Below are 23,509 nucleotides of genomic sequence, written 5' to 3'. Positions count from 1 at the left end.
TGATCCGAGGCTCGTTGGTTTAAAGGTGTCTCACAAATGGGGAAAATTTTTCTGTTAAAATCTTCTCTATGGCGAATCTCTGTTAAGCCAGTTATTTGAGGTGAAAAGGGGAGTAAACCTCTTACTAAATGGCACACTAAAACCCCTCAGGCAGTTTCTTAATAAATGCCATACATTGGTTCCAAGTGACGTGGTCAAAAGCAGTTCGGTGAAACCTCATTGGTCAAGTCTGTCCACACTGTAAATCCTCAGGTCCTGGGTTAAGGGAATTGTGCTGGGAACCTGTGTGCAGTTGTGACCGAATGTGCTCATGCATGTGACTCCAGAAGTTTCTGGAACCATTGCCAAGCCTGGCATTAGACATGGACCACAACATCCCGAAATCCCTCAGTATCCCTTTATTATTTCCTCTCTTTTCTCTTATTACAAAATCAATACCTGCTCATTACAGAAAAATCAGAAAACACACAGAAAAGAACATGGGGAACATCTTTCACCCCCATAAAAAGAGCCATGAGCACCCAACTGAATCTTTATCTTTTAATGTAGAAATATCTCACTACCTACAGATAAACAAGTATGTACATTTATTTCTTTTTTAAAAAGAAAATACCAAACTACCTTTTTCGATCTGTTACAGTTTTGTCTTATGCTTCAGGAATGATCAACTTTTTATGTGAAGTAAGGAAAAGGCAGCCAGCAAACCAGATAATGAGGGTTGACAAGGTGGAAAACTCATTTGGGGAGGCAAGGATGGGGGGAAACTGTGAGGAGAAAGGTGGAGCATCCAGTGTTGGCACAGTTGCTGCGAGGAAGTGAATCGATCCCAGGGACTTGTCTCCTGAACCCCTTTGGACTCTGGCCAGCCCTGCGCAGTGGTCCTTGACCCTGAGAGTCTGAGGAGCGTTATTGTGCCAGGGAACGAGGGAGATGCCTGCAGAGGCATATTTGAAGGTGACTGCACGGTGACCTCAGCCTGCAGCCTGGACTCCTGCCCACAGCCCCCAGGTGCTTCTTGGTCATCCAGTCCTGTGCATTTTCACCGTCGAGAACGGGTACTGCACTGATCATAGGAATGCGTTCGTAGACCAAGAGAATTTCACTTTTGCTCCCCGCTAAAAATCATCATTGAGCAGAAGTGACCATGGAAATGAAAGGGTCAGCACTGGCCCTTGTATTGCTGTCAGTCAGCCACTGGCTGCTTCTGAAGCCAACCTGGCAGGGTCAGGCTGTGGTGGGGCTTCTGACTTCCTGACACTCCCCTGCACCACTCCAGGGGCCCTGGAGGTGGGCATCAGAGCAGGGACACAGCAGGAAGACCACTTTCTTTCTACATTTCCTGTTGGACTTCATGTACTAACTCTGCTAACTGTGCCAAGCTCTGTATGCATCTCACTGAACCCTCACACAGAGTTGGTGAGATGGGACTATGACTGTCCCTCTCTACAGATGAGGAAATTGAGTTAGACTTTAAGTCATTTAAGGTCCCACAGCTGGAAAGCATCAGAGCCTGCATTCAAATCCAGGAGTACATCCCCAAGACCCGGGGCCTCAACAGCAGCTCTTCTGCGTTTCCTGTAGGTGCCTGATGAGTGTTGAATGAATACATTATCATCACGTGCAGCCTTGTAGGGATAAATACCCTCTGGTTGTCACCTTAGCCCCATCTAGGAATACCCCTCCCACACACGCTTTTTAATCTCTTCCTGTAATTCACTCAGCTAAAACCCAGGTGATACCATGACCAGGGTGTTAATGGTTAGAGGAATGACTTCAACAGTGTGCCTTCCTCATTTGATCTTTTTGTGTATATGGGGTAATGGTTACCACATTAACCATCTTTAGTTAGGTCTATAGTTCAGTGACATTGTTTATTCCCACTGTTGTGCAGCCATCCCCATCCCTCTCCAGAACTTTTTCGTCTTCCCCAACTGATGCCCTGTACCCATTAATCAGCAGCCACCCCCACTGCCCCCACTCCCAGCCCCTGGCAATCACCACTCTACCTTCTGTGAATTTGCCTTTGCACCTCATGTAAGTGGAATCACACAATATGTGCCCCTTTGTGTGACTTCACATAGCATAATGTTTTCAGGGTTCATATTGTAGCCTGTGTCAGAATTTGCTTCTTTTTTAAGGCTGAATAATATTCCACTGTGTGTGCATGTATATAATTATATATATGTGTCACATTTTGTTGATTTATCTGTCCATGGACATTTGGGTTCTTTATACCTTTGGCTATTATGAACGATGCTGCTATGGACGAATACCTGAGTCTGCTTTCCATTCTTCTGGGTATATACACAGAAGTGGAATTGCTGGATCATGTGGCAACTCTGGGTTTAATTGTTTGAGAAACCACCATTTTCCTCATGTAATTTTGACCATCAGTAATTGTACATATAAGAGCAGGTCATACCTAACATACTCCTTATGATTCTTTTAATATTGTCATTGAGATTTGGCAATAACAAACTTGTATGTAAATGAATAAATAGGTTTGTTTGGGGTTGGTTTTAGGTTACTGTTTGCTGTAACAAACACAATATTATTCCATTTGCCTGGGAGGAACACTTTCTGGTTCAGAAGCTGGAACAAAGTATGCCTAGATGAGAAGTGAGTCATTTAATTGGGTTCTGTTCTCAGAGTATCTGGTATAAAAGGAATTCTGGTAGCTCACGCGAAGTCATGCAAAGCTCAATGAAAGTTGTGACAAGTGAAGAAGGTTAAAAAGAAGAGAGGGAGGCTTCCTCGCTCTAAAGAGCTTTACAAAGAAATTCAGGACCACTTTAGATCCTCAGGCCTGTAATATTGCCTCTGAAGGATTTATGTTCTGTGTTCTTCCTGGCAAGAGTTTCTCATGGGCTGCCTTCTCAGGCATTGTGGGTAAAATTGCAATATTTCCAGAATCTCTTGCCTGGCTTTAGTCCATCTACATATCAGGAGGTAATTGCAAGGGAGTGCAAGGGTTTATCTGAACTGGAGAGGTTGAGTGGAGCACTCTTCTGCTGCAGCCGGATTGAGAGAGACAGGACAACTGCTTGTAAGAAATAAACAGGTTTCTTAAACTTTATTTCTCCCTTTGACTGATTTTGATTTCGAGGTATTTTGCCCCCGGACTTCCCCTGCCAAGTTACATCCACGCATTCCCTAGTGTGGTTGGAATGGTTGAAAACATTACGCAGATGAGCTCTACAGTTTCTCAGGCCCGTATGTCCTCATTCAGGACTGACTAGTTGAAGATGTGAGGGAGCCGCCATCAGCTGGCCTTTAGAAGCCATTGCCAGGAGGGCTTCAGTGTTCCGGAATGAAATATTAAATTGAAAGGGTTCTCTAAAAACATTTGGAAACTCCATGTGCCTGGGCAGGATTATCTACTTGTGGGTGGATTCCACTCGGTGCTCTGGTTGGTATACCAGACTTGAACTTCTTGGGTACAGTTTCTGCCTCTTACAGAGGTAGGCAGAGGGTATCAGGCTAATTGTTTGGGGGATAGGGAGCGGCCTGAAAGTCCAACTTCATACCAGATTTTCAGATCGTCTTGCTGTCTTCTGCTTTTCACTTTCCTTAATACCTGGTTTCTCCGATTTCTAAGCCTCGCAGCACGGGTTGCCTTGCTCTCCCCCGACACCCTCCACTGGAGGCACTCAGGTCTGCAGTTGCTCCACTCTGTAAGACCACTTCCTGTCTTTCCATCCCCTGGCCGTGTTCACATGGTGTGGCTCAGAGTTCGAGAAGGCTCCTGAATCCGTGGGATATGAGCTTGCATCTTTGTTTGTTGTTCTCCTCATGAGGTGGGAGTAACCTGAGAAAGGAAAAGAGGATCAACATATTCCCTCCCCCCTTTTCTCCCTCCCTTCTCCTTCTCTTTTGCTTTTGGAAGGAGAGATGACAGCCTCCATTGAATAAGTAGAAGAAACACATGAGTCATAAGAGGAAGCGCCTGGGAGGAGTTGCTTTCACTGTCTTGTTGCTGTTGTCCTAAAGCTGCTTCCGCAACGCTGTTCTGTGCCCATACCAGGCCTTGGGCTAGACACCTTAATTTTCTGTAATCCTTGTGATAGTACTACAAAGCAAATACTATTATTCGACTTTTATCCGTGAGGAATCTGAAGCTCAGCGAGTTTTAAAAATGAGCCTGGGGCCATATCCCAAGCTCTTTAAATAACAGAGTCAGAATCGTAAACCAGATTTGCTTGACCCCAAAGTCGTTGCTTTACTACCTATAGCCTGGCACCAAGAACTCCAAAATACTCTAAAAATGCAGTTCTTTCTCTCATTAAAAAAAATTTTTTTTGATAAACCGGTGCATGTCTAGGTGGCTATGCAAAGGAAACCCCCAAGTTAATCTTAGGAAAATTTATTGTTCCTTTGGAGCAAGCGTTGAAATATTTCTTACCTACTTACTCACTTGACCTTTCAGGGTCCCTTCTAGTCCTTTACTCTTCTGCAGGTGGTTTTTCTTTGCTAATTCTTTTCTAGAACCTGATAACTAACAGCAGTCAGTCAGATGGTGGTCCCTCTGCTATCTTCATTTTCCTAGTCTAGTTTTTCCTTCCAAAAGCTCACATACTCTTGGTTGATGGGATATGTTTCTGACTGCACTGTGTTCATTAATGGCTTTTTTAAAATGTGTGTTAATACTCAGGGACACCCAGGGGAAACCTCCACAGACTTGCCTCATTACCAGATGTCGCCCTTTCTACGCAACAACCATTCTAATCCCAACGTCCCCTTGCCAAGAAATGAGAAAAGCATTTGCCTTTGGAAAACCAAGCTATGACACGTGAAGTGTATTAAGAAGCATGGTCTCCCCAGGAACCGCACGAGCTTTCCCCATCTAAGTTTGTTTTTCTTACAGATAAAAGCCACACAGCCATGTTTGTAGTCAGATCTAACAAACGCCTGTGCTTGTGAACAAGGAGGGGATTTCACTTTGGCTGGCTGACTTCATTATGTGTAAATTATGTTGTAAGTCAATTTACTGTATAGCATGTGCAGCCAGTGTTCATTTTTTTATACTTTGGGATATTTTATTGTTTGTTTTAAATGGTGGTTTATGGTGGATCGGTGTTCGACATGTAAAATAATGCCGTCTTTCCAGGGGCTCTGGGAAAGCAGGGCACCGTGGAATCTCAAGACCTCCTTCCCTTCAGCAGGGAGATGGTGACAGTTACGTAATTAAGAAAAAACAGCCCAGAGGAAGTTAATTCTCAGCTGAGAGGGTATTTTAATGAAGCATGCCCATCCTGAAGCTCAGATCATCTTTGGACAGAGCTGTTGTCAAAGCATATCTTTTGAAAGCATATCTAATCAATATGTTATCATTTAATTTCATGAAAGGGCAAATGACACGTTGCTTTTAGCTCTGCTATATGGACAGTCTCAAGCCCTTGAAATGCTCAAAAGGTCAGAATGCCCAAGTTTAATGTCTTGGATGTGGAAAGAGAGATTGTAAAGATTGCATCCATTTGTCGGAACTTTAAAATGCCATTAAACATCTCACTGGCTATACCTTAGATGAGCCATTTAAATAGAAACAAATAGAACCATATGTTTCAATGTGGAGTTATACTTGAGATATATCAAAAACACATGTTTTGACCCTCCATCCAACTTGCTCATGAATCACTAGAGTTTTGGATCATCTGTGGCACTGCTTTTCCTCTTATTTGCTATGTAGGGCAGCCTCAAGTAATACAGTAAATGATAACCATAAAATTTTAATGAATACTCTATTAAGCCAGTTTTCTCTTTGGTTGTTGGGAACTTGGACTTTCTTAAACTCTGTCTAGTTTTTCATGGCTTAAGTTTCATGGAATGTTAGCGGTAGAACCTCTATCTCTGTTAGAAATGATAATCGTAAATGTATATCCCGTGGGCTTCTCTTGTCATGTGAAATTATAATTCAGTTGGAGATGTTGGGAAGTTATATCTAATGGGGAAATTCTGGACATTGCCACACATCATTCACATCAGTAAATTACATATGTATGTATGTAATATATATATCATACATATATATGATATATAGATACATATCTCCTAATAAAATATGTTGAAAGGTTCAGAATAATCTATATTGAGTGGATAAGTGCAAGTAACCAAATGTGTCTGTTGTGGGGTAGGGGGATCTCTTTTCACTCAAGTCTGTTTGGGGGGCATCCCAAATGCCACTGTTTTAATCATGGGAGCCTATTCATTATGCTTTTGAAGTGCGATTATCACTGCAGTTGGACTGCACGTGAGAAGTATCACGGGAGGAATGAGGCAGTATTGCTGTACTCAGAATGTGCTCTTACCAGATGGGATATGTATAAGTTGCATACACTCTTAATATTTTACGTAAGGTTTATAAATGATGGATTGAATCAAATTTTTAGAAATTTTGAGTTTTAGGAAGAAATTCTCAAGTTTTTTCTGTGAGTGGTAATCTGCCTAGCAGAACAGTCCACAAAATTGATTTGACCAATAATATCATAGTTAGATTATACTAATTTGCAAAAGTAGAAAGTAACGCTGTTAAATTTGTTTGTACTAAAATGTGATAAAAATTAATATTTAAGTGTATCAAATTTTTAGACAAAAGGCTGTGTCTAACCTAGTTAAACGTTCTGACCATTTGCTGAAGGTGGAAACTTGCTTTAGGAAACAGATAATGCCCAATTCCCCAAGTCTGTGGTTTGTGTATCCACTACATAGATGATGTGTTCACACATGTGACATGATAGGCTGCAGGTAATGAGCAGTTCCCAGCTGGTAGACCATATTTAACTTACTCCCTTTCTCTCTCAGCTAGAAAGCATATCCACATGCAAATGAATGAGAGTGATTTTGTGATAGGAATAACCTTGAATGGTTACAAAACAACAGTTATCTTACATGGTTGTTTAGCCATTTTAATTGACTCTAAATATCTTGGGGTACATTCCTGATATTTGCAGATTCACTGGACCATGGTTAATTCTTGGCCTCTGAATAATATACTGATGTTGGAAGTGGTAAAGGGAACCTTACAAGGAAACCAGCTAGGAAAGAAAACACACAGGGTAGAAACTTTGTAATTATAGAGGTCCATTTACTCTTTGGTCATTTTTTACTCTGCAGTTGTTATATTTATTGCATCTACATGCATTACAGATCCTACAAAACAATGGTGTATGGGTTTTGCCTTTAAGAATGAAAAAAAATAGACTTCTATACAGACTGAGATACTTACCATTTATGACGCTCTTCATTCCTTCAAGATTCAGGTTTCCTTCTAATACCATGTCCCTTCAGCCTGAAGAACTAACTCCCTTTAGCATTTCTTATAGTGCAGGTAAGCTGACAATGAATTCTTGGTTTTCTTTTATGTGAAATGTCTTTATTCCAGCTTCATTCTTAAAGGAATATTTTCACTGGGTATAGGATTCTGGGTTGACATGTTTGTTTTCTTAGCACTTGGAAGATATCATACTTTGTCAGTGTCATACATTGTTTGTGGTTAGCATAGTTTTATATGAAAAGTGCATGGTCATTCAAATCATCCTGTCCTTGTATATAATGGGCAATTTTTCTCTGCTTTCAAGATTTTCTCTTTAGTTTTCAGCAGTGTGACTAGGATATCTCTAAAGGTTTTTTTGTATGTGTGTGTGTGTAAACTATTTGGGGCTTGCTAAACTATTTTGGTCTGTAAATTTGTGTCTTTCACTAAATTTTGGGGGTGTTTCTGCTATTTTTTCAAACATTTTTTTTCCTGCCCTATTCTCTCTCTTCTCTCCTTCTGAAACTCCAAATAGCATACATTAGACCTCTTGAGACAGTCCCACCTGTTCTCAAGGTTTGGTGCATTTTTAAATCTTTTGTTTTTCTCTCTTCTTCAAGTGGGATAATTCCTTCGCATGTATCTTCAAATTTACTAATTCTTTCCCACACCATATTTCCATTCTTCTGTTAAACCCATCCAGTGAGGTTTTAAAAATTTTCAGATGTTTTTTCCAGTTCTTGAATTTCCATTCTGTACTTTTCATAGTTTCTATGTCTCTGCTAAGATTTCCTATGTTTTTACTCAGTACAAGTTTTTTTTCCTTTATATTACTGAACATAATTGTCATAGCTCCTTTAAAGTTGTGTCTGATAATTCCAACATCTGGATTGCCTTGGAGTTGGCACCATTGACCGTTTTTCCCTTGTAAATATTTGTACGTGTTATGTTGTGGAGACCCTGGATCCCAATCTGTTTATCCAAAGAGTGTCACTCTTTTTCTGTTAGCAGGCAAGTAACTTGGTTTGATGACAAAAACTGGCCTGCAGGAGCCAGTGGCTCAAACCCTTGTCCAACCCCTGTTGTTTTTAGTAGGGGTGTTTCAGGTCTGTTCCTCACAGGCTTGGGTTAGGGTTTACCAGAGACTTGGTGAAGTGTCTTTGGGGCTCACAGAATTGGGGGCTCTCCTTCTCTACACTCTCCAGGATTCCTCCTCAGTTTCTCATGACTCTGATTGCCTAGGCTTTGTCCTCTGTTTCATCTGGCAAAAAAATACTGCAGATTTTCTCTGAGTTTTAGTTTCCCACACTGCATGGCAACTGTGGTCGGAGCTCAGGCCAAAGCCTTAAAAAGCAGGAACCTTACCCTTATTCAAAGGTCAGTCCCTTGTTCAAAATTTCAGCTCCCCTCCTAAACCTGCCAGCTTTCATTTACTCTACAGAACCTTCGTAGTAGTTATTTACTTCCATTTTGTCTGGAAATTATAGTTGTATATGCAGGGGTCTGTTAAGAGTTTACAACTCCATTCTAGAGAAGTACTCTTTCCAGTGGAGATTTACATTTTGAACAGTGGTACCATTTCCCTACCTCAGGCAAATATACAAGGCTTGGGTACTTATGTTAAGAATTTCCTGTTTGCTGTTTTTAAAATTCAGATAATCTAGGTCCCTTTGAGTACCTTACATGGTGTAGGTATAAAAGAAGCATTGAAATGGGAGTCAGAATGGGTGGGTCCCAATCCCAGCCTGGATAGTAATAAACTGCTTACTTGTTGTTATATTAGAATTAACATCATTATGTTATACTTGCCCAGTTGTTATTACTCTTAGAAAATTGTTATAATTAGCAAGTCGTGTGAATCCTTGGCCTATAGGGTAAGGGGCCTGGCCAGCCTAAAAGGTCCTTTTCATACTTATATCCTGCAAACCTCTAATCATCTAACATAAGCATCTCGAAGCCTCTGTGTTAATTCATTTCATAGAATTCAAAGGGTTAATGTGGCAAAAGGGCACATTGGAAGATGTCATGTGGTATTGATACATCCTTTTTATCTCAGATTCTTTTAAAATTACTGCACCCCTACTTTCCTCTATGTCTTGGTTTTTCCTGGGCATGTTATTTCATTCAAAACCGATAACTGAAAAGAATTGTATTTTTGGGGGGGGATCATTAATCTACAATTACAGAAAGAACATTATGTTTACTAGGTTCCCCCCTTCACCAAGTCCCCCCCACATACCCCTTCACAGTCGCTGTCCATCTGTGTAGTAAGATGCTGTAAAATCACTACTTGTCTTCTCTGTGTTGTGCAGCCCTCCCTGTGCCCCCCATGCACTATACATGCTAATCGTAATGCCCTCTTTCTTTTTCCCCACCCTTATCCCTCCCTTCCCACCCATCCTCCCCAGTCCCTTTCCCTTTGGTAACTGTTAGTCCATTCTTGGGTTCTGTGCTTCTGCTGCTGTTTTGTTCCTTCAGTTTTCCTTTGTTCTTATACTCCACAGATGAGTGAAATCATTTGGTACTTGTCCTTCTCCACTTGGCCTATTTCACTGAGCATAATACCCTCTAGCTCCATCCATGTTGTTGCGAATGGTAGGATCTGTTTTTTTCTTATGGCTGCGTAATATTCCATTGTGTATATGTACCACATCTTCTTTATCCATTCATCTACTGATGGACATTTAGGTTGCTTCCATATCTTGGCTATTGTAAACAGTGCAGCGATAAACCTAGAGGTGCATCTGTCTTTTTCAAACTGGAGTGCTGCATAAAAGAATTGTATTTTTAACCTAACATATTACCCTTGTGTTTTGTTTCTTTGTTTCTTAGGAAAAAGTGCTGCAAAGGTTATAAATTTATTCTTGGACAATGCATCCCAGAAGGTATGTAATATTAAAAGATTGTCTTCTCACCTCATTCAGGGCTAATCATCAGATATCTCTAAAGTTAAGGTATATGTGGAATGGATGTGGGTTGTCTGTGTGTATGTGTGTAACTTCTATTTTTTTGGGCATTAAATTCTTCTAATGCCAGTTTGGTTATACATGTAGCGTGCTCTAGCTAAATCATTGCACAGCATATAAACATGTATTGAGTAATTCTGCGTTTCAAGTTTTGTGGTGAACAGGCTGTAGAGTTCCCTAATCAGCATTTCATACACAGAACACAACTGTCCTCCCCAGCCCCTCTACCTGATTTTCGTGTGCTAAACTTGAAGCCCCTTCACATGACCATCAGCAAACACTGTACTCAACCCATCATTGAAGAGACAGAGCAATGCAAGACATGGGCCCAGCTCTCAAGACTCGCATCACACCATCAAGCTGGGGAGACAGGATGCAGACATTATGGAATAAGAGAGACCTGGATTTTAATCATGCTTCCACATCATCTTAGTCCATTTGGACTGCTGTAACAAAAAGCCCTAGACTGGGTGGCTTAAACAACACACATTTATTTCTCATAGTTCTGGAGGCTGAGAAGTCCCAGACCAAGGCACTGGAAAATTCGGTATTTCATGAGGGTTTCCTGGTTCCTAGGCAGCCATCGTCTTACATGTCCTCGCATAGCAGAGAAGGCGAGGGAGCTCTCTGGGGTCTCAATTTATTAACACTGATCCCATTCATGGGGACTGTACTCTCATGATCTGATCATCTCCCAAATGCCCCACCTCCTAATACCATCACACTGGGGGTTAGATTTTCAAATACGAATTTCAGGACACAAACATTCAGCTCATAGAACACATCCTGCTAGCTATGACCTTGAGCAAGTTACTTGCTAAACCTCAGTTTTTGCAGGGAAGGATTGGTGCTTGACTCATGGTAGTTTTAAGAACATTGCCACATGTCAAACAAGTTTATAACCTTTGCAGCACTTTTTCCTACATGTAAAAAACAAAACACAAGTGTAATATGTTAGGTTAAAAATACAATTCTTTTCAGTTATTGGTTTTTACATATGGCAATGTTCTTAAAACTACCATAATAAGGCTGACTCTTATTAAGTGCTCGGTAAATGATGGCTGTGTTCTTGCTGCCATTGTGATTACTAGTAACTGCAGTATGTGCAGGAGAGGCATTTGGTACAGCAAGCGTTCGGGAAAGCACAAATCACAGGGGACCAGGGTGGGCAGACATGCTCTCGAGGAGGGGATTCTTGAGCTAGGTTATCAAGGAAGGCTGTCCCGCACTTGGATAAGTAGGAGGAAGAGAGAAGCAGACAGTTCCAGCACTGACGCAGAAGACACTGAGAACTGTTTGAAGAGATGAGGTGTGTTTGCCCAGGGCTGGCGAGAGGTGGGTGGGTAACGTGAGAGAGTTTTCTTCACTGTTGCCCAAGAAGCCAGGTCTCTGTAGAGGACCTGGAGCCCAGCCAAGCTAATTCATGTCGCATTATCTCAAAGGAGCCATTTATCAGTTAGATGTAAATGAATCGCTCCTATTTATTGCTCTCTTTGGCAGAAAGATGGAAGAAGTCGTATTAAACCATAGCTGTGATCTCTGAGGAGACTGCTTCAGGAAGATTGTTAGGAAATCACTTCATATGTGATGGTTTTATGTGGGCTTGGGTCTTTCTCAGGCAAAATTTTTCCCTCCCAGCCAATTCTCTTGGTTAGAACATGGTGGAAAAGCCAAGAGGTCAAAATAATCACATTCTCTTATAAGCCAACTTTTATCAGTCAGCTGTGTCCTTTATATTTCAATTTGACAGATACTGAAAGAGAATTAAGTTCAGGGCAATCAGTTTAAGGTGCCAGCTAAAGACCTTGCCCAACCTAATTAAAAATACATTACCTGAATACCACATACTTTGAGTTTCTTTAAATGTTAGAGAATATGGTTTCAAACATCTAGGCCCAAAACTCCCCTCCCTCATCCTAAAGACAGGCTGCAGCCCCATGATTAATGTGACCTAGAACTGAGTATTTCCAGGAAGTTGTTTCAAGCGCTGAATGTTGCTTTGCCATAACTGACTCTCTGCTCTGTCACTTTCACTGGAACACTTTTTAAACTTGATTTGTTTGATTCTGTGGAAATGAGTCAGTGTTTGTTAGTTTTTGACTAAAGAGATCTGTAGTCATAAAGGTTTCCATTATCCAAGAATGCAAAGTAGAAGTGTAGAATTTCAGAAAAGATGGTGTATTTGGTTGGATTCTCCAGAGACCCAGAGAAAGAGAATCATTTTAAGGAATTGGTGGACAAGATTGTTAAGGCTGGCAAACCCAAAATCCTCCAGGAGAGAGTTACAGTTTGAGTCCAAAGGTTATCTCCTGCCTGAATCCCCTCTTCATCCAGGAAGGTCTTTTTTCTAGTAAGGCCTTCAACTGATTGTTGGGCCCACCAACTTTATGGAGGATATTCTACTTTACTCAGAGTCTACCGACTTAAATGTTCATCTTGTCTAAAAAATATCTCCCAGGAACATCTAGAATAATATTGACCAAACATCTGGGTACTGTGGCCTGGCCAAGTTGACACACAAAATTAACCATCACAGGTATTAAAAGAGACTTGAATTTCTAAACAAATATGCTAACTAATGAGTAGAAGCTGCAATTGAAAAGAGTGTTGTTGCCTCATATTTGTTGCTCTAAGTCAAGAGTCAGCAACCTATGGCCTGTGGGCCAAATGTGGCCCACTGAATATTTTTATAAATAAAGTTTTATTGGAACGCAGCCATACTCATTCACTTACATATTATCTATGGCCTGTTCTTGCCCTGTTGAATAGTTGCAACAAAGGCCTGAAAGCCAAAATATTATCTAGTCAACCAGAAATATTTTGCTACCCTCTGCCGTATTATCTTGGTTGGCCAGGTGATAGGGTGGGCTGATTTGTTGTAGTTCAACAATTATTCATTGGGCATAAACTGTAGGAAGAGAGTAGTGTTGGTCACAATGCCTGCCAGGTACAAAATAAGAACGAGTAATTAAAAGAAGCAGAAGAGCAGGAAGAGCTTTTACTGTGTGTCAGGCACTGTGCTTAATGCATCATTCAACAGTTTAATCTTCATAAAAGTGCTTTGAAATAGCTATTACTGTTATCCCTATTTTATAGGTAAGGAAATTGAGGCTTAAAGAACCCATGATCACAGAATGCCTGGCAGGGTTGGGAGGGCTGGATGCAGAGCCTGCAGTCTTCCTCATAGGGCTGCCTGCCTGCTAGAGCAGGGGCTCACAGTGCCCTGTGCCCTGTGCGCAGAGTGCGGCCCAGAAGGCCTGCTCCAGTCCAGCGCCGGGACCCCGCCTCCAGCTAGGGAAGGGCTGTGGTTGGTGCGAGCTCACACTTTGCTTTTTCAGACGACTGTGTGTGTCTGGTACAGAGTGGGTCTTCAACAAATACGGCAGAACACATGAGCAAGAAGTAAGGAGCATTAGTTGAGAAGACCACATGTGACCAGGGACACACAGACAAGCAGGCCTGGAATCACAGTTGTAGGGAGAGAGATTCAGCAAGGGCAACTTGCCAGGTTATCATGAGAATGACATGATCCTCGTCACACTGACCCTGCCCACCTCAGAGGCTGCCAGCCCACCCATTCCACCTCCATATGCGGCAGAGCAAAGCCAGGTTCACTCGGTGTCCAGGGATAGTTTATCTGTCAGCACCTGGGGAAGACAGTGCAGTGATTAATGAGATGCTGGACCTAGTCTGGAAGTAAGTGTTCAGCCTGAGCTCCTGACTTAGAGCCAAAGTCCCTTCAGAGGCTCATTACATATCAGTTTGTAAAGAATGAGGGGAGGAGATGCTCCAATTCTTTATAATAGGGCATCCACCCCAGTTTGCACAGGCTTAGGGATGGAATGTGAGCTCTAGCCGTTCGACCTCACCCAACCCCTTCCCAGCATGCAGAGTCAGACCCCGGGAGCATATCTGCCCTACCACACAGGCATCAGCCCTGTGATGGCTCACACCATCGCCGCCCTCAGGTCCCCTCACACCCCACTCCTCGGAGCCTGCTGACTTCCAACCCCTGCTCTGATGTACAGACACCAGTGCTGGTCATCAGGGCTGGCTGTTCTTCAGTGTTCAGCTGGAAGGAATTCCCTGTCTGTGCCGCAGTTAGTGAAAAAAACAAACCAGGCCCCAGGTCATGCTGCAGAGCCTGGCCATATGGAGCATCTTTGCTCTCTGGATGAGTGACAAAGACCAAAGGAGAGGTGACCTGGGGGAAAATCACAAGTGATGTTTGCTTTTAACCACTGCCGTGCTGAGCACTGAGTTCCCAGTGCGGCACGGTAGAGGACTCCCCGTGGCCAGAGGAGTTAATACCCCCTCTAAAGTAGCTGGTCGCAGTTCCCCTGGTGTAGAGTATGGCCCAGAAGGCCTGTTCTAGTCCAGGGCTGAGACCCCGCCTCCAGCTAGGGAAGGGCTGTGGTTGATGTGAGCTCACGCTTTGCTTTTCCAGACTACGATGTGTGTGCTGAGGCTCCCTGCGAACAGCAGTGCACAGATAACTTCGGCCGAGTGCTGTGTACCTGTTACCCAGGATACCGGTATGACCGGGAGAGACACCGGAAGCGGGAGAAGCCCTACTGCCTGGGTGTGTTGACATTACGCGCCATTTCCCCATGTGCCTCATTCAGATGATTCTTTCCTTTGTTGGACATGCTTTCTCAGTGGGACCAGCTCACGGGAGCTGCCTTGATCTTGGATTCCTCCCTTCTGTCCTGAGACTTGCTGGGTGGAGTTGTGTTGGCATTGTCTGAGGGGTCACGACCTTTCACCATGATTATTAAACTATAGCCAAGGAATTCTCTCCGGGGAATTTGTCCCAGTCAGATTCTAATGGGCAGTGAGATAAAAGAGCAGGAGAGGGCATCATTATCAAATGTAAACTCAAATAATGGAAATAAGGACTTAAGTGGGCAGAAAGGTCAAAACCAGAAAGAATGAAGCAAGAATAGTATTCTCTTGGAATAGAACTGGGAAGAAAGTCTGGGAAAAAGGACCTGTCGATGGGGCAACAGGTTGGAAGTGAGTCAGACAGAGGGAAGCCAGCATCTGCCCTGCAGCTGAGAGTCAGCACCATTCCCCACCGGCTGGCTGCCTTCCCCTCACTGCCTGGGCCTTCCAGGCATTTCTGAGATGGGTTTATGGCAGTTGTCCCCAGTGTGTGGTCTGTATGTGGCTAACCTGTCCCAGAAAACACCAGAGTTCTTAAAAACCTCCTGGCCTCCCCTCCTGAGAATAGGTCCAAAAATCTGCATTTATATAAATGCGTCCAGTGATTCACACGCACAGTCAGGTTTGAGAATCAGCCAGAGGGTGAACAGAGACTGGCAGATGGCCCTAAGTGGAAAGTAAATGGGCAGTGATGAGTGGTCCCCCTCCTCTGCCACAGCACGGACTCTAGAGAGCACCATTTAAGGGCTTTTCCCCTGCTGCCCCACTCTGACAAAGAATGGCATTGAGAGCACCAAGTGAATGGAGCGGAGACCCCGGCTTCTCCAGCAGAGAACGTGGGGCGCCATCCTGTACCCCTGAGGTCCCGGCACAGACCTCTTATTTCAGTGTGTGGCAGCTACAGTAGGTACCCGGTTCTGCCCATCTGGGCTTAGCAAAATTAGCATTCTGCTCAGAGTTCCATCTGCGTATTTCTCTCTGCCCTTTCAACCTGTGTTCCCTGCTCTGGACGGTAGAGGCAGCTTCCCGCCTAGGTTTCGGCGGGGGCACGGGGAGGAGGGAGGTCGCCTGAGGAATTACGGAAGAGGATCCAGCTGCGACGTTTTTAGTTCACAGATGGCGCAGTCCACACTGCCAGGGGAACAGCCAAATGACCACGCTCCCCTCGGCACACACGGGGGCCTGCAGGAGGTGGGTCCCGGGCAGCTTGCAGGTAGTGGCTCTGACAGCGTCCTGGGGCGCAGGGATGGGCTCTGCCTGCCTCCCACGTGTGCACAGCCTGGGGCTCTGTCCTGCCCACCGCCCCTCAGTGTGATCGGCCATTGAACAGGAACAGATTCGGGCCTTCCTCTCCTCCCCCAGTACGGAATAGTTTTGTTTCCACCCCATTCAGTGGGGGAGCAAGCCCATGATGTGTGCGGTTCACCTGGACTCTTTCTGGTTTCTTGTTTGGTGGCCTCCTGGCTCATTGCCAAAGCTCATGGGGGGCTGTCTGGGTCACTGATGGAGCTGAAACCTGGAGAAAACTCTCAGACCCATTATGGCTATTTTCTTTCATCAGGACTTGATTTTCCCAGGTACCATCACATCTCTTAACTGCGAAGGAGCCTTTCCTAAGTGACCTTGGGTCATCATCGTGCTGTTTGGAACCTAGTCTCATAACGGGGAATATAAAAGCCCTCAGCCCACTAGGGGACTTGCAGATCATTTCTGAGATGCTTGCTTTTCAAAGCATGTTGGCATCAGTTTCCTCATTTCCTCCTCCCTAAGGAGCCCTGTGCAACATGTAGGGCGGGCTTCATTACCATGTTTTGTAGGGGACGACTTTGAAGGCTAGCAGTGCCTGCACCAAGCCACATGACTTGGCAGTGGCAGATCCACAGCCAGGAACCTCATTCACTGAACAGTTTGTAAGCCTGGCAACACGGCCTGAAGCGCTCCTGTCCCAGAGGGCTCATGTTCCTGGTGTCCCCCTGGACTCCAGGCTTCTCTGGTAGAGGTCTGGCAAAGGGTCCTTTGAAGACATTTACAGATAGGTCAAACGTAAGGTCATCGGTGTGTCGGAAGTGTATTCTCTGGAACTGAGCATTCGCTGCATTTGGTTCAAACGCAGATATCGACGAGTGTGCTACCAGCAACGAGACGCTGTGTGCTCACATCTGCATCAACACCTTAGGCAGCTACCGCTGTGAATGCCGAGAGGGCTATGTCCAGGAGGACGACGGGCGGACGTGCACAAAGGGAGACAAATACCCCAACGACACCGGTGAGTGGTGCCCATGAAATTGGCCTCCTAGTGAGATAGGTAGGTAAGCAGACAGGCAGGCACTTGGGGGCCCAAGAGAGTTCCTCCAGGAGCAGTGAGTGGGGAGGAACATCTATACAAGTGGTAGGTGGATCTGGGTTAGAGAAAGGACATCATGCCAAGCGCCCTCTAGAGAGAACCAGAGAGCAGCACCTTAGCAGCAAGGGCTGTGAGCTGGTGTGTATCTGAGGACACTGTCTACCCAGTGGTGGTGTACTGGTGGGTAAATCCATAGTTACATGCTTATCCCAAACTGGGGTGAGCAGAGAAGAGGCCAGAAACACTGTGTTCTTTCAAAGAAAATGGGCTGAATATAAATACGAAACGTTCCCATGTAAGGGAACAGTCTGCATTGGTGCTCTTCAAACGGTGCCTGCCCGTGAACTGTTTATTTGGTTCATGATTGGATGAAAACAGAACTTGAGAGTGTTTAGAAATTTTTATACCAATTTGACAGAGAAATTTTATCTAACCCCAGGATTTATGCTTATATTTGTCTCACTTTTCTAATAATTCATTTTTATTGTATTTGCAAAGACAGTCCACAATGAGTGGAAAAATTTTTAAAGCTGGTCTCCCTTCACTGAGTTCGAGAAGCTGTTGTACATTATAGCAACCAGATTCCACTGAGGTGCCTGATTACTCAGGGATATGATTAGCATGAATGCTGGGTTGCTTCTCTATTTAAGTTATGGGGGTGGAAGGGCCCCCCACCTTGTGCACTTGTATCCAACACTTGTAGACCAGGAAGCTGCTGAACTCTTCCCAAGCTCAGGGCTCAACTCTTCCTTGGGAGAGGAAAGTGGCAGAAATGCTGTCTATCAACAGAGGCTAGCCGGCCCAGCTGCCTCCGGGTGGGGCGGGGTGGGGTGGGGGGGCTCCTGGGGCAAAGAACGCGTACCAGGAAATGCAGGGAGGTGAAAAGGCCAGACTCTCTGGGACTCAGGAGATAGGTTCTCAAGTATGACCTGAGATTCAGGAAGGGGTGGAAGGCAGCTACCATCAGCCAAGAGCAGCAAACAGCTGGGCACCAGCTGCCTCACGGGAAAAACTACAAAGCAAAATTCTGAGGAACAACCGGGCTGAGTCATGAGGAAGCCACCATGTATTAGAAATAAATGCAAAATATCTGTTTGGCACCAGCTCAGGATTGGGCAATCTGAAATGATGAATGAATCACAGGGCTTGGTGACACGTGTTAAAGCCTCATGCATGTGGGGCCTGCATGCCCAGAGGTGCTTTGAGCAGGGGCAAACAGTTCTTTGGCTTAAGAGTTGAGGGAAAATGTTTGCAGGCTGCTTTTTTGGTAAAATTCACAGCTCCGATCACTTCACTTTTGTCCCATGGTGGAGAAGTTACCTCTTAGATTATCCTTTGTTGAAAGAAAGAATCCTATTGAAGTGCAGACTTTTAGCCACTGATTGATGTGTGGGTCAACTTGAGAATTAGCAACAAGAAAGCAGCTTTCTTACTCTCCATTTGGAGCTGGATTTCCAGCTATGCTCCAAGCCAGCAAGCGCATGGGCTGTGAGCTACTAATCCTGGCAACTCCACTGTCTCTTCCTCACATTTATATTAGAGTTAAATCCCATTTACATGGGCATGAAGGGCAGCCTCGAGTAGCCCAGTCTAGAGCGTGACCATCAGAAACAACAACAAATGCTTACTGCCGAGTGTCAGAGTAGGATTAGACGGTCAGGATCTCCAAATAATAGGACCTGGCCCTGCCCATGAGTAGTGCCCACCTGGTGGGGTGCAGTGGTCTGCCCAGAGACCTGGCCTTAACCAGCACAGACCAGAGACTCTGAATGGAATTTAGAGATGAGCATGAGATTTTATATGCTGATTTGACTCATTCTTTGGTCTCTGGGGGCCTCTCCCAAGTTGCAGGAATTCCTAGGTTCTCCAACCGCATCCCTCTTGAGGTCCCACTACAGTGAGCCCTATATAGTCACCCTGCTGTGTGGTACCCGAGGGATGGCTCCAACCCCAGAGTGCAGTGCCCAGATGGGCCTGGGTGGGGCGTCCTCACCTCCTGCCTCCTGCGGAGACCATGTGGATGCAGAGAGAAGCCTAGCCAAATGACTGGGCGCAGGATGCCATATTGCATCTTAGTGGTCTGTTGTGCTAAGTCAGTCCTGGGCCCACATTCCTGTTTCCTGCCCTAAGAAATTAATTGTCCTCCTTAAAAAATTTTCAAACCCACACCGTGTTTCAGTACAGGAGATCAAGTACAAGAAATCAAGAATTTTCTTTAAGTGATGACTAGTGTGACTTTATGACGAAGAATGCAGTAAAAAAAACCTGAGCAATCATAAAGGACATATATTCGCAACTTTTTTTTGCACCTTTTCCAGCATGACTTTCATTTACAGACCTATTTTATCTCAACCCTTTATAACAGCATCTCCCCACACTGTATTCTGCAGAACTCCAGGGCCTTGGGAGGTGCTGATAAGCCTTTTCTTTCTTTAGAAGCTGCTACATTCAGATGCTTGGGGAAGAACTCATTTCTGCACCCTCTTAAGGATTCATGGTGCAAGTGCATTGAAAGCTCTTAGATTGCCATTTTTAAAAACATTAATTTGATCAAACCTGAATTCCCAAGATTATATTCTTAAGAAGCACCTATAAACATCTCACAGAGGATGGTACCCTAAAAAACACAGTTCGGAAAATTCTGACTCCTTGGCGTCAAGGGTCTGAGCTCTGCGGCTGAACTTCGTAGGTTCCTGGTTGACATTCAGGCAAGAATGTTTTCATCACCAGATGACGCTGTGAAGTCCAGAGAGAGGCCATTTGCTTCAGGCTGCAGAGCATCTAATTAATGAAAACAGGACATCACCCCTCTGGGCTGCCATACTGACAGTTTGTTCCTGTTTACAGTGACTTCAATGAGCAATGTCTTTCGGTTGAATCAGTAAGAACCCTCGGGTGGTTATACCATTGAGCTTTCTCATAACTCAAGCTCACTGCACAGATCAGCCTAGGCTGAAAATTCTCTTCTTCCTCCCCCTCCCCTTATATAATAGCTACATTAAAAAAACAAATAAACCAAACCACCACCACTGTCTATTGTATCACACTCCCCTAACACCATAAATAAAAGAATTTCTCAGTATTTAATTTTCAGTAACTAGTCTCTGTTGAACTCACTGCATATGCACAGAGGACTAGTGTTTGGTTTTAGTATTTTACTATGAAAAACATTCCAATGACAGTAACCAAGGACATTAGGGGGTGGGGACTAAGAGGAGTAGTTCATACATGTAATTAAAATTATGAGAAAGGACAGGTATATTGTATGCCCTGAATGTTAAAGTCACAGCTCAAGCGATGGGCCACTGAGGAGGTCCTCTATCTGAGACATGCCCAGCTTCGATGCCTGAATAGAGAACTTTCCTTACCATATGTAAAAGATTAATAAATCCAGATTTTCAGCTCAGCAGTAAGAATAGTTAGGGGTCCGACAAGTCTCGCATCTGAACCATCAGAGATGCTCAACAGCTTCATCCGATTAACATCTGATTAAGCACTAATTAAAAAGCCTGATATTTTTTCATGGTCTTTTTTTTTTTTTTTTGATGAAGAGATGATTATTGAGTATAATAAGTGCATGTGATCTAAAATCTGCTTTCCCTGCTCCTGGTTTTTGTTTTTTCGGTTTTTTTCCAACCGTGCATTTTCCACCGTTTGTAATGGTATATATGGTCAGGAATTTAAAATCGAACACAGCCTCAGCTCACTAATAGGAAAGTGGGCAGAGAGCAGAAGGGGCTGGTCTCGAACTGCTCTGACATTTGAAAGGTTGCCATGCACGCACAGGCATGGTGACACAAGACATCTGGCTAGAAGGCAAGGATGGCGCTCTCAGTCGCTTTGATTCTCTCTGAAAACATGTAGCTGGAGCCAGTTTAGTCACTCCGGGGAGTCTGTGCAGCACCAACAGGGACACAAATTAAGGACATGCTGGCTCCTTAGTTAATTAACTTAAACTGCTCTCTATTTTTCAACTTTTGTTTACTTTCTGATAAAGTGACCATAAACTCCCCAGCGTCACTTACTGTATTTCAAGTATCAGGGATGGCCAGGTGTTTCATGTAAACTTCAAGCTCCACTAATCCAGAGATCAGTGGGTCTCAACCTGAGGAGTTTTTAAAAATGCTGGTATTCTTCCCTCTTGTGTGACCTTCAGATGGGTGGGGTGCAACATTGTTGGTGGGATTCTTAAAAGTTCCCCCACGTGATTGTGATGTGCCACCAGGATTGAAAATTACTGCCAGGGCACATTTCTGCACAATCAACTATTAAAAAATAAACATGCTTTGTTCATGTGTGACAGTCCACATGAAATATGTTGGGAACATTTTTTAGTTTTCCTAAGTTTACTAAATATTATTAATATGGTATCTAGGGAATTTCTAATGGTTAGGGTGTGGAGCCTCAACATCAGTAAAAAATTAGAGCTACACACCCCCATGTGGCTAATCCATAATAACGCACCTTTAAACTCTGAACAGATTGGAGCAAAATGTTAAGTGATACCTCGGCGTGGCCACAGTAGCAGTCAGCGACCTCAGTGGCTACAGCATTAATTGAAGACTGAAAACATGCAAAGTCAGACGTCTGCCGGATTTCTAAGTGAATTGTTAATGTAGCATGCACAAGATTATTGTTGCTCCACATTTGACATTGCGGTCGACACATTGCAGGGTTAGATGAGCTCCGTTTCAGAATAGATTGCACATTCCAGGTCTACACACACAATTATTTGTCTCCAAGTCCTCTGAGAGCTCCTTCCAAAGGATGAGGTAAAGAGCCCTACCCCACATCTGTCATTTTGTAGGGAACTCACAATAAACAATGATCCCAGCGTGGAGCACAGGCCGTGTACTAGGCACTGTTCTGGGAAGCCTGGATTAGAACACTCCCCACTTGCGTGGACACACGGTGAATGCTGCCTGACACCACAGGACTGCAGTGTCTCTGTGGACAGAGAGGGCGGCTTCGTGGAACATTTGAACTGGGTGTTGATTATTGGTAGGATTCCACAAATGGCGACAGCAAAGAGGGCTTCCCAGAAGAGGAGTAGTGAGAAAGGAACAGTGGACCAGGAAGCACAAGCAATGACTTGGCAGGGACTTGGCCCGGCTCTCACTGGGCCACATCCCAGATAGCCGTGGTTATCATCTGTCACACGAACGCGCATGGCGCAACACCAAAGGCCACCTAGGCTAGGGTTTAATACCTCCGCGGGTGTCACACTGTCCTGCCCCACACTCCTGGCCCACCCCCTCACCTGCTGGCCCACGCTGCCACCACCTCTTGCACAGACCTTGCTGGTCTGCACCTACTCATCGGCAGCAAGACTTCCTCAGGGTCTCGTCTCCGTGGTGCATAGGCTTGTTTGACCTGTTTTAGTGCCCTAAGATGAAAGTGGTGAGAATTCTTGACCATCTCACCATTTAACTCACCCGTTCTTTCTTATGCAAAATGATTTTATGAAAAGCCCTTGGTTCTCCCAGGGCTCTATAAGATGGCACTGGGATGGGTCTGATGCCCTCCCATTGGGCCCCAGGTGGGCATGGCCAGAGTGCCTGGCCAGGTTTTCCCATCCTGGCTACATACCTCCTTGGAGGTCTGTGCTTAGCCCTGGTCTGTGACCTGCCTGGCCTGGCTTTGCTGCCTGAGAACAACTGGAGTATCAGAGGTGATAAAGACCAGCTTTGCGAGCCCTGCCCTTGAGTCCCACTGCCTGAGGTTAGGGGATGGTTTATGTGGGTGAACATTGGCCCTTGGAGGGGAGTATAAATCTTCTCAGATAGATAGAGCCTGCTTCTATCTATCTTCTGATAGACAGAAAGAGTTCAGTTCACATTTTCACATATGAAAGAGGGAGTTAATAAAATAAAAAACACACTGGGATGCCTAGATGGGAAGAGTGGAGCCCTTAGGTAGCAGGCCCCTTTCTCTGCCCCCCGACCTGGGGTAGGGCGTGCTGTCAGGGACCTGAGAATGTGAAACCACCAGCCTCTACCCCTCCCACATTCCGCAGGCAGCCTGTCTGCCCCAGGACAGCCCTTTGTGATGCTGTCTCTCTGGGTCTGGATGCCCTCCAGCCTCCCAGATGGACCTGCGCCCATCTCCCCTCTCAGGGCACGATGAGAAGGTGGAGAACGCGGTGAAAGCCGGGACCTGCTGTGCCACCTGCAAGGAGTTTCACCAGATGAAGCAGACGGTGCTGCAGCTGAAGCAAAAGGTACACGCTGTTATGTTAGAGACAATCACGGACATAAAAGGAGGACTTGGCAGAGACAAAGCAAG

General features: G+C 44.6%; 1 protein-coding gene across 3 annotated transcripts in view; it reads left to right on the top strand.

Annotated features, from left to right (window-relative positions):
- CCBE1 (collagen and calcium binding EGF domains 1) overlaps window positions 1-23,509 on the top strand; it is a 242,005-nt gene that overhangs the window by 191,405 nt on the left and 27,091 nt on the right. For all 3 annotated transcript variants that reach the window (XM_057504229.1, XM_036876714.2, XM_036876715.2), the window contains exons 3-6: window positions 10,082-10,134; window positions 14,663-14,797; window positions 16,994-17,146; window positions 23,341-23,444. In XM_057504229.1, the coding sequence (XP_057360212.1) occupies window positions 10,082-10,134; window positions 14,663-14,797; window positions 16,994-17,146; window positions 23,341-23,444 (445 nt within the window). The remainder of the gene's footprint in view (window positions 1-10,081; window positions 10,135-14,662; window positions 14,798-16,993; window positions 17,147-23,340; window positions 23,445-23,509) is intronic.

Source organism: Manis pentadactyla, chromosome 6 (genome assembly GCF_030020395.1).
Source record: "Manis pentadactyla isolate mManPen7 chromosome 6, mManPen7.hap1, whole genome shotgun sequence".
Classification (NCBI taxonomy): domain Eukaryota; kingdom Metazoa; phylum Chordata; class Mammalia; order Pholidota; family Manidae; genus Manis; species Manis pentadactyla.
This window is presented reverse-complemented; position numbering and strand designations above follow the sequence as displayed.